We start from the raw sequence: 10862 nt of genomic DNA on the forward strand, positions 1-10862 counted from the left end.
GCGTGCGGGCCGGAGCGAATGACCAAGAGCCTGAGCCGGGTTTCCGCCGCTTTATTGAGCACCCCCCCGCCCCCGCCCGCCCCGGCCCCGCCGCGCTAGTCGGGGAAGCGGCGCGCCTGCATCTTGCGGAAGTAGCTCTCGGCCTCGGCCTCCGCCTCGCGCTCCGCCAGCCCCAGGCCGCCCGCGTGGCGCCGCAGCGTGGACTCCCGGCTGCCCGGGCCCAGCGCGCCGTCGGCCGCGCCCAGCGGGGGCAGCCCCTCGCCCGTGGCCAGGTTGACGGTGGCCACGGCCCCGAACCGCGGCTCCTCCTGGTCCACGTCGCTGACCGACGAGCCGGGGGACACGCCCGGGGGCTTGGCCCCGCCGCGGAAGCCGCGCGCCAGGTCCCCCAGCTCGTAGCCGCCGTCGGCCTCCGCCTTGGCCCCGCCGCCCGCCGCCTTCCACTCCCAGGGCGCGCCGCCGGCCGACAGGTGCACCACCGGGTGGTGCGGCGCGTGCGCGTCGATGGTCACGATGCTGGCGGAGTCGCGGTCCGACGGCGACCGGTACTGCGAGGAGTCGGAGCTGGCGCTGGACGACGACGCCGTCTCGGCCGCTTTGGGGACCGGCGCGCCCGGGGCCTTGGACATGGCGATGACCTGCAGCAGCCGCGGAGGGTTGGCCACGGCCGCCCCGCTCTTCTCGGCCATCATGAGCCACTTGGCGCGCACCCCGGCGCCGCTTTTGGGGGACAGGCCGGCCCCCGCCTGCGCGCCCTCCTCGGGGATGTGCACCAGCGGCGGCGGCCCCGCGCGCGGCGGGAGGATGACCCGAGGCCCCAGCCCCGGCCGCGCCTGCACGGTGGGGTAGAGCGAGGGCGGGGCCGGGCCCTCCTCCTCGTCCTCTTCCTCCTCCTCCTCCTCCTCTTCCTCCTCCTCCTCCTCTTCCTCTTCCTCCGCCATGGGCTCGGCTGGCGTGCGCAGGTGCCCGGGGCTGGCGTCGTCGGGCAGCCCCAGGCCGCGGCCCTCCAGGCTCTTCTGCTTCCACTCGCTGATGAGCTGCTTGGAGCGCGAGGCGTCCAGTGGCACGTGGATGGTCATGTGGCGGCGCGCGGGGTCGTCCAGCGACGGCGCGCTGGCCCTGGGCAGCGTGTGGCTGAAGGTCACCATGTTCTCCTTGGCCATGGGGCTGCGCGGGGCCAGCAGGTCCACATCCACGCTGGCGCGCTTCAGGCTGCCCAGTGAGGTCTTCTCGCGGGCCACGGGCCGGGGCGCGCCCTCCAGCCGCCCCGGGGGCCCCAGCTCGTCGGTGCTCACCGACTTGTTCTGCTGATAAACCGAGTCGTGGCCCCGCTGTGTCAGGGCCCGCAGCGCGTCCTTGGCGGGGGCCGGGGCCGCGGGCTTCTCTGTAGGTGGGGCCTGGAAGTTGCCCACCGCGTGGCAGGCCTGGTGGGGAGAGGGGTCTGGGGGTGAGGCCTGGGGCTCAGAGGGCTCCTCCCCTCTAATCGTTGGACTTGCCGTGGAGGGCTTTGGGCCAGGGGAGGGGGGGTGGCAAGCCCTTGTCCAGTGGGACCAGTTCCCACCTCAAGGTCGCTGACCCCGCACATCTGGCAGGTCTGAGCCCACGGGATTCTGACTCCAGCATTCCAAGGGTGAGACACTTCAGCACCCATGCCTTCCCCCTAAGATCCCCTGGGCACCCATGCCTCCCCCTCAGACACCCTGGGCACCCATGCCTCCCCCTCAGACACCCTGGGCACCCGTGCCTCCCCCTCAGACACCCTGAGCACCCATGCCTTCCCCCTAAGACCCCCTGGGCACCCATGCCTCCCCCTCAGACACCCTGGGCACCCGTGCCTCCCCTGAGGCCCCCTGGGCACCCATGCCTATCCCCTCAGACCACCAGCCTCCCTCCTCAGACCCTCTGGGCCAGCCTTCCCCCTCAGAACCCCTGGGCACCCATGCCTCCCCCCTCAGGCCACCAGCCTCCCCCATCAGACCCCCTGAGCCTGCCTCCCCCCTCAGAACCCCTGGGCCAGCCTCCCCACTCAGACCCCGTGGGCACCCATGCCAACCCTCCTCAGAACCTGTTGCTCACCAAGTAGGCAGCGATGCCTGCCCCGATGAGGAAGCCGGCATACACGTCCACCGGGTGGCTGCGGTACTGCGTGATCTGCGTCAGCCCGCACACGCCCGCGGCGATGGCAAAGGCGAAGACCAGGATGGGTTTCAGCAGCTTGGTGGTGTCCGAGATGACGGAGTTGAAGTACATCTGGGGGCATGGGGGTTGGGGGGTCAAGGAGGGCTCCCCGCGGGCCAGCAAGAGGCCCTGAGCAGGGCAGACGGGGGCTGGACTCACCGACACGTAGACCGCGGCGAAGGCCGACAGTGTGGCGTGCTGCGACGGGAAGGTCTTCCTGTAAGAGGCGTCCAGGATGAGCCCCACCCACCCGGGGACCCCAGCTCCAGTGGCCTCGCTGTGCCTCTGTGTCCCCACATGTTCACGGGGGTGGAAGGGACACGGGGGTGGAAGAAGGCTCCCAGCCAGGGGAGTTGGGGGTCCGGCTCACCGTGCAGACAGGATGGCGTGGGTGTCGTGGCCGGAGCAGATGTCCTGCGTGATGTAGGGGTTGACCTCGCAGGACGTGCCCAGGAGCGTGTAGTTGGGCTTACAGACGGTGAGGAAGAAGGGAGTGTGGTAACCCGTGGCCAGCTGGATCACGTCGGTCACCAGGGCTGTGGCGCACAGGCCAAACACGTGGACACCTGCGGGGCGGAAGGCTCAGCCAGGCGGGGAGCTGGGGACCCGGGACAGCCCCAGCCCTGCATGTGGACTCGGCTCAGGGTTGGGGCGCGGCCGGCAACTCACCCACAAACCGCACGGTTCGCCGCAGGAAGGAGTTGAAGTTGCAGCCACCGGCGTTGATGCTGCCCTCGGCCCCGGCGGGCCCCCCAGCGCGGCCCCACAGCCGGGACTGCAGACAGTACAACATGCCCTCGGCCACCATGATCTGCCAACAAGGAGGGAGCGCTCAGGCTGCAGTGCCCACAGGGAGAGGGCGCTCAGGCAGGCTCCCAGCCATGGTGCCCATAGGCCAGCCCCTCAGGCGGGCTCCCATCTGCAGTGCCCACAGGCTGAGCACTGGCGGGCTCCCATCTGCGGTGCACACAGGCTGGCACAGGCCCCAGTGTGGGTGCTCACCGAGGCAGCAGGGGCCGCGAAGGCCAAGCTGAGAAGCATCAGCAGCGGGATGAGCTCCTCGTTGGTCTCCACGTAGGGCATGGAGAGAGTGCGGTCATAGCACTGGAAGCCCACGTTGGCCGGCTTGAAGAGGTCGGTCAGCTCCAAGAAGTACAGGGATACGATGGAGGAAGCCACTATGGGCAGCTGTGGGCACAAGGCCGGCCAGGTTCACCCTGCTCTCCCTCATGGAGGCGTCTGTCCAGTCCTCCATGAAGTCAGGGCCATCCACGGTCTCACTCACCCACCCACAGATCCAACTCACTCCCAGCCACTCTTTCCCCCATGAATTATTCATCCATCCACAGATGCTCCATCCATAACTCGACCATCTACACACCACACAACCACCCACCCATCCACCCAAACACCTATGCCCCCAACATCCACCCACTCACCCATCACCCACCCATCCACCCACTGGGAACCATCCATCCATTCATCTACCCACCCACCCATCATCCATCCCCCCATCCTCCACCCACGCACCCAACGGTACCCATCCATTTATCCACCCACCCAGCTATCCATCCATCCATCCAGCCACTCATTCATCCATCCATCCATCCATCCATCCATCCATCATCCACCCACGCACCCAACGGTACCCATCCATCTACCCACCCACCCACCCATGTATCCACCTACTCATCCATCCACCCAACTGTCCATCCATCCATCCATCCATCCATCCATCACCCAGCCATTCATTCATGCATCCATCCATTCACCCATGCACCCGATACCCATCCATCTACCCACCCACCCAACTGTCCATCCATCCACCCACCTAACCACCTATCTACCCACCCACCCACCCTCCCATCTATCCACCTACCCATCCTTCCATCCAACTGTCCATCCATCCATCCATCCATCCATCATCCACCCACGCACCCAACAGTACCCATCCATCTACCCACCCACCCACCCATGTATCCACCTACTCATCCATCCACCCAACTGTCCATCCATCCATTACCCAGCCATTCATTCATCCATCCATCATCCACCCACGCACCCAACGGTACCCATCCATCTACCCACCCAACTGTCCATCCATCCATTCATTACCCAGCCATTCATCCATCCATCCATTCATCCATCCATCCATCATCCACCCACACACCCAACGGTACTCATCCATCTACCCACCCACCCAACAGTCCATCTATCCATTCATTGCCCAGCTATTCATTCATCCATCCACCCACCCATCTATCCACCTACCCATCCATCCACCCATCTGTCCATCCACAACAGTCTTGCTCTGTTGCCCAGGCTTCAGTGCAGTGGTGCCATCTCAGCTCACTGCAGCCTCCGCCTCCCGGGTTTTTGTATTTTTAGTAGAGATGGGGTATCGTCATGTTGCCCAGACTGGTCTTGAACTCCTGGGCTCAAGTGATACACCCGCCTTGGCCTCCCAAAGTGCTGGGACCAGAGGCATGAGCCATCGCAGCCAGCCATGGCCTCAATCCTTTTTTCTTCCCCCCCACTCTGTCACACAGCCTGGAGAGCAGTGGTGCAATCTTGGCTCACTGCAACCTCCGCCTCCAGGTTCAAGCAATCCTCCCACCTCAGCCTTCCAAGTAGCTGGGATTACAAGCATGCACTACCACGTCTGGCTAATTTTTTGTATTTTTAGTAGAGGCGGGGTTTCCCCATGTTGCCCAGGCTGGTCTCGAACTTCTGACCTCAAGTAATCCACCTGCCTCGGCCTCCTGAATTGCTGGGGTTACAGGCGTGAGTGACCTCTCTCGGGCATTGCCCCAATCGTAATTCCTGCTTTGTTGTGGCATCTTAGCAGGGGATCAGCCCTCAGCCCAGCCCTGGGGAGGGCACAGGTCAGGGCTGGGCGCTTCAGGAAGGGAAAAGCCATCACTGAACATCCCAGGGTGGAATTGGGTGGAGGGAGCTGAGTTCATGTCCCGTGAGCATTCATTGAGCGCCTGCTGCATGCAGGCATGAGGCCGGGGGCAGACGTGGAAAGTGGGGAGCACCGTTTGTTTGCACCTGACACCTGATTTGAAAACCACCCACTTTAACCTGTGGGCGGCCAGCAGACCCCCCTGTGCCAAGGGCTCAGGTGGAGATGAGTCAATGTGGGAAGAGGCCCCTGGCAATTATGCACTTGTTCTCTCCACTCTCATCATCAGCATGATTTTGCTGGGGCGGGCAGACAGTATCAAGCCTGGGGAGGGTTTGAGGTGGAGCCTGGGCGTGGCCTTAAAAATACCTAACCGGCCAGGCGCGGTGGCTCACGTTTGTAATCCCAGCACTTTGGGAGGCCGAGGTGGGCGGATCACCTGAGATCAGGAGTTTGAGACCAGCCTGGCCAACATGGTGAAACCCTGTCTCTACTAAAAATGCAAAAATTAGCCCAGCGTGGTGGCGCACACCTGTAATCCCAGCTACTCGGGAGGCTGAGGTGGGAGAATTTATTGAGGTCAAAAGGTGGCGGTGGCAGTGAGCTGAGATTGTGCCAGTGCACTCCAGCTTGGGCAAGAGAGCAAGACTCCATCTCAAAAAATAATAGTAATAAATAAAATAATAATAATAATGAAGGCCGACACAGTGACTCACACCTGTAATTCCAGTGCTTTGGGAGGCCAAGGCAGGAAGATCACCTGAGGTCAGGAGTTCAAGACTAGCCTGGGTAACATAGTAAGACCTTGTCTCTACTCCTCTCTCTCTCTCTCTCTCTATATATATATATATTTTTTTTTTTTTTTTTTTTTGAGACAGAGTCTTGCTCTGTCACCCAGGCTGGAGTGCAGTGGCGTGATCTCCGCTCACTGCAAGCTCCGCCTCCCGGGTTCACGCCATTCTCCTGCCTCAGCCTCCCGAGTAGCTGGGACTACAGGCGCCCACAACCGCGCCCGGCTAATTTTTTGTATTTTTAGTAGAGACGGGGTTTCACTGTGTTAGCCAGGATGGTCTTGATCTCCTGACCTCATGATCCGCCCGCCTCGGCCTCCCAAAGTGCTGGGATTACAGGCGTGAGCCACCGCGCCTGGCCTATTTTTATGTTTTTTGAGATGGAGTATGGCTCTGTCGCCCAGGCTGGAGTGCAGTGGTGCAATCTCGGCTCACGCCAACCTCTACCTCCTGGGTTCAAGCGATTCTCCTGCCTCAGCCTCCCGAGTTGCTGGGATTACAGGCGCCCACCACTACCACCACTACGCCCAGCTAATTTTTATATTTTTAGTAGAGACGGGGTTTCACCATATTGGCCAGGCTGGTCTCAAACTCCCGACCTCAAGTGATCCGCCCACCTCAGCCTCCCAAAGTGCTGGGATTACAGGTGTGAGCCACCACGCCCGTCCTGCAACAGGAATTTAAATGCAATTTTGAAAAATAAACAGATTTTCTACGAACTGATGTAGACAACTCAGTGATACTGTGTTGGGGAGGAACCCACTTGCCCAGGTGTGAGGTAACAGATTACAGGCCAGCCGCCAGCCCTGTGACCTGCATGGGTCGCTGTTTCCTTGAGACTGGGGTCCCGTCTTCCATCTAGGCTCTGGAAGGTCCATCACTAGAGCCAGTTTTCCTGGCCTGACATGGAAGGACGGATTAAAGTTATTTTATTTTTTGAGATGGGGTCTGGCTCTGTCACCCAGGCTGGGATGCAGTGGTGTGATCTTGGCTCACTGCAGCCTCTGCCACCTGGGCTCAAGTCATCTTCCACCTCAAGCTCCTACGTAACTGAGACCGCGGCTGCACACCACCACGCCCGGCTGTTCTTTCTGTTTTTGTTTTGTAGAGATGGGGTTTTTGCCATGTTGCCCAGGCTGGTCTTGAACTATTGGGCTCAAGCAATCCATCTGCCTGGGCCTCCCAAAGTGTTGAGATCGCATACATGAGCCACCTCCCCGGCTTTAAGTTACTTTACCATCCTGAGCCAGGTGTGCACCAAATGGTGGCTTTTTTATTTTAGAGACAGGGTCTCTGTCATCCAGGATGGAGTGCGGTGGTGCGATCACAACTCACTACAGCCTCAACTTCCTGGGTTCCAGCAATCCTCCCATCTCGGCCTCCTAAGTAGCTGAGAAAAAAGGCACGCACCACACGCCCAGCTAATTTTTTTTTTTTTTTTTTTTTTTTTGAGACGGAGTCTCGCTGTGTCGCCCAGGCTGGCGTGCAGTGGCCGGATCTCAGCTCACTGCAAGCTCCGCCTCCCGGGTTTACGCCGTTCTCCTGCCTCAGCCTCCCGAGTAGCTGGGACTACAGGCGCCCGCCACCTCGCCCGGCTAGTTTTTTGTATTTTTTAGTAGAGACGGGGTTTCACTGTGTTAGCCGGGATCGTCTCTCGATCTCCTGGCCTCGTGATCCGCCCGTCTCGGCCTCCCAAAGTGCTGGGATTACAGGCTTGAGCCACCGCGCCCGGCCTAATATTTTAATTTTTTTTTCTTTTTGTAGAGATGGGATCTCGCTGTGTTACCCAGGCTGGTCTCAAACTCCTGGCCTCAAGCAATCCTCCCACCTCGGTCTCCCAAAGTGTTGGGACTACAAACGGGAGCCATCACACAGGGCAGGGGGCTCTATTTATTGCATTTATTGTCTTTTTTTTTTTTTTTGCCTAAGACAGGGCCTTGCTCTGTTGCCCAGGCTGGAGTACAGTGGCATGATCTCTGCTCACTGCAACCTCCACCTCCTGGGTTCAAGCGATTCTCCTGCCCCAGTCTCCCAAGTAGCTGGGATTACAGGCACCTGCCACCATACCTGGCTAATTTTTTGTATTTTTGGTAGAGACGGGGTTTCACCATGTTGGCCAGGCTGGTCTTGATCTCCTGACCTCAGATGATCCACCCGCCTCAGCCTCCCAAAGTGCTGGGATTACAGGCCTGAGCCACAGTGCCCAGCCTAATTGTATTTTTAATGGAGACGGGTTTTCACCATGTTGGCCAGGCTGGTCTTGAACTCCTGACCTCAGGTGATCTGCCCACCTTGGCCTCCCAAAGCGCTGGGATTACAGGCGTGAGCCACAGTGCCCAGCCTAATTGTTGTATTTTTAATGGAGACGGGTTTTCAGCATGTTGGCCAGGCTGGTCTTGATCTCCTGACCTCAGGTGATCCGCCCACCTTGGCCTCCCAAAGTGCTGGGATTACAGGCGTGAGCCACAGTGCCCAGCCTAATTGTTGTATTTTTAATGGAGACGGGTTTTCACCATGTTGGCCAGGCTGGTCCTGAACTCCTGACCTCAGGTGATCCGCCCACCTTGGCCTCCCAAAGCGCTGGATGACAGGCCTGAGCCACCGCACAGGGGAGGGGGTTCCACTTACTGTCATAAACTCCTCACTACGTGCCCGACAGTTTTCCATATTCGGTAAATATTAATTCCCGTCAGCTCCATCGGCGGAAAAGCGGAGGCCCAGAGAGGTTAGGGGCAGGGCACCAGCCTCACCATTAGCAGAGATGAACTCAGACCGGGGGGCTTCGGAGCCCGGGCACCTGCACCCAGCCCCACCCCCTCCGGCCTCCCCGCCCCTGCAGGCCCCCAGCCCCCTGGTCCCCAGCCTCTCTTGTGAGCTCTGACCACACCTCGGTCACAAGGGCTCCCCTCCCAGCATCTGCCCAGTTCCCACGGCCCGGACCCCCTTCGGAGCCCCTGGAGCTCCTAGTCGACCTGCGGAACCCAAGTCTCTGCCCCGCCCCCCTCCGCCGGGCACCCCGGTCCTGCCCCGCCCCGAGGCCACTGCGGGGGCAGCTGTGCCCGCTCTGGTCCCCCAGCGGGGGGGGTCTCTGCGTGCGGGCGAAACCGAGGCGTCTCCCCCGCCCCCAGCGCGACCCCCACCCACCTCCACGAAGTAGAAGCAGGGCAGGAGCGTCATGCTGTCCTTCGGGATCTTGTTCTTCTCCTTGGAGATCATGGTGCCGCGGGCGCCGCAGGCCGTGGCTGGAGGGGAGACAGCGGCGCTGGAGGGGGGCGCGCAGGCGGAACCCGGGGGGCGGGCACGGTGGCCGGCGCCGGCGGGGGAGGGGCGGCCGGGGAAACTGAGGCTGGAGAGAGCGGCGTCCGCGCGGCCTCCCCGTGCCCCGGCCCAGCACGCGCCTTCCGGGCGCCCCCACACCCGGGATTGGGGGGTCGGGGCCGGGATCTGCGAGGAGGGCGGGGCCGGCCTGGCCCGGGGGTCTCGGGGCGGGAGCCGGTCCCCGTGTGGGGGTGGGGGGCGTCCGGGAGAACGGGGGTTCCGGCCGGCGGAGGAGGCTGGGTCCGCGCCCCCCGCCCCGCAGCCCCTCACCTGGCGCGGCCGGCGCCCAGCACAAAGCGCGTCTCCTCCGTGGGGCGGGGCCGGGAGCGGGGACGGGGAGGGGAGGAGGGAGGGGAGGGGGAGGGTCCGGCCCGGAGACCCCCGCGCGCGCCCAGACGCCGCAGCCCAGACGCCGCGCCAGGGGCGGGGGCTCTTTGTCTCCGCGCGTCCTCCGCAGGCCCCGCGCACCGTCCCCGCCTCCCGGGCGCCGCCTCCCCCGCCGGGGGTCTCGGGGGTCTCAGGTCTGCGCGAGCGGTTGGCCGGGCTCGGGGGTCGCGTCCTCCTCTCTCCGGGCCTGCGGCGGCGGCGGTCCAGTCCTCCCCTCCCCGGTGGCTGCGGTCGGCCCGGGGGCCCCCATCGAGGCGGAGGCGGGGGTTGGGGGTTCGGGGTCTCTGACTGTCTCGGTGCCTCTCACGGTCTCTCGGCCGCTCCGACTCCCCCCGCCCCGCGCCTCCGCCCGCCCCTCCGCGGAGCCCGCCGCTCGCTGGTGCGCGTTTCCATGGCGCGGCTCCCAGGGCGCCCGGAGCATCCGAGACAAAAGAGCTGGCGGAGGGGGAGGGGGGTGGGGGGGTCTCCCCGTGCCTCCCTCCCCCGCACTCACCCTCGCCCCCTCCGCCGCCCCGGGGTCCACCCTCCGCCTGGCCGCAGCCGCCCGGGGCGCACGGCGGGATTGCACGGTGCGGGGCTGGGGGCTGCGGGATGCGGGGATGCGGGCAGGGCCCTGGGGACGCGCACTCGGGCAGTGCCTGCTGTCTGCGGGCATTTCCTCCTCCATATGCGCAGCCCTGCGGGGTAGGGGCGGGTTGACCCCCGTTGTAGGAATGGAGAAACTGAGGCTTGGGCACCCTGGGTCGCTGTCCGAGGTCTACGGGCCCCAAACGGCAGGTTTTTAAAAAATCGTTTTTTGGGCGGTGCGCGCTGGCTCAGGCCTGTAATCCCAGCACTTTGGGAGGCCGAGGCAGGCGGATCGCGAGGCCAGGAGTTCGAGACCAGCCTGGCCAACATGGTGAAACCCCGTCTCTACTAAAAATACAAAAATTAGCCGGGCGTGGTGGCGGGCGCCTGTAATCCCAGCTACTCGGGAGGCTGAGGCAGGAGAATCGCTTGAAGCTGGGAGGCGGAGGTTGCAGTGAGCCCAGATCCCGCCACTGCCCTTTGGTCTGGGCAACAAGAGCCAGACTCTGTCTCAAAGAAAAAAAAAAAAAAAAAAAAAAGAATGACTTCCAGGCTGGGCGCGGTGGCTCAGGCATGTAATCCCAGCATTTTGGGAGGCAGAGGCTGGAGGATCCCTTGAGGTCAGGAGTTCGAGACCAGCCTGGCCAACATGGTGAAACCCCATCTCTACTAAAAATATAAAAATTAGCCGGACACGGTGACGGGCGCCTGTG

The 10862-nt window shown here is 62.7% G+C and overlaps 1 protein-coding gene across 2 annotated transcripts; it reads right to left on the reverse strand.

The window, feature by feature from the left end:
- Positions 1-4: 4 nt before the first annotated feature.
- On the reverse strand, positions 5-9704 carry PLPPR3 (phospholipid phosphatase related 3). Of its 2 annotated transcripts, XM_015122296.3 has the most exons (8): positions 9466-9567; positions 9022-9119; positions 3181-3366; positions 2848-2989; positions 2549-2744; positions 2338-2395; positions 2077-2250; positions 8-1424 (listed from the first exon to the last, which is right to left on the reverse strand). In XM_015122296.3, exons 2-8 carry the CDS (start codon positions 9091-9093, stop codon positions 96-98), a joined length of 2157 nt encoding a protein of 718 aa, XP_014977782.3. In that variant the 5' UTR covers positions 9094-9119; positions 9466-9567; the 3' UTR covers positions 8-95. The 2 variants fall into 2 exon arrangements, with proteins under 2 accessions (XP_028695314.2, XP_014977782.3); XM_028839481.2 differs by having other exon boundaries at positions 5-1424; positions 2077-2395; positions 9466-9704.
- Positions 9705-10862: the final 1158 nt, after the last annotated feature.

Source organism: Macaca mulatta, chromosome 19, assembly GCF_049350105.2.
Source record: "Macaca mulatta isolate MMU2019108-1 chromosome 19, T2T-MMU8v2.0, whole genome shotgun sequence".
NCBI classification, from domain to species: domain Eukaryota; kingdom Metazoa; phylum Chordata; class Mammalia; order Primates; family Cercopithecidae; genus Macaca; species Macaca mulatta.

Bases quoted from the DNA above. Each gene is read 5' to 3' on its own strand.
- PLPPR3 (XM_028839481.2), bottom strand. From the start codon at position 9,093: ATGATCTCCAAGGAGAAGAACAAGATCCCGAAGGACAGCATGACGCTC. The intron at 2,745-2,847 runs GTGAGTTGCCGG...TCCGCCCCGCAG, and splicing joins GCGAACCGTGCGGTTTGTGG to GTGTCCACGTGTTTGGCCTG. The intron at 1,425-2,076 runs GTGAGCAACAGG...TCTCCCCACCAG, and splicing joins CAGGCATCGCTGCCTACTTG to GCCTGCCACGCGGTGGGCAA.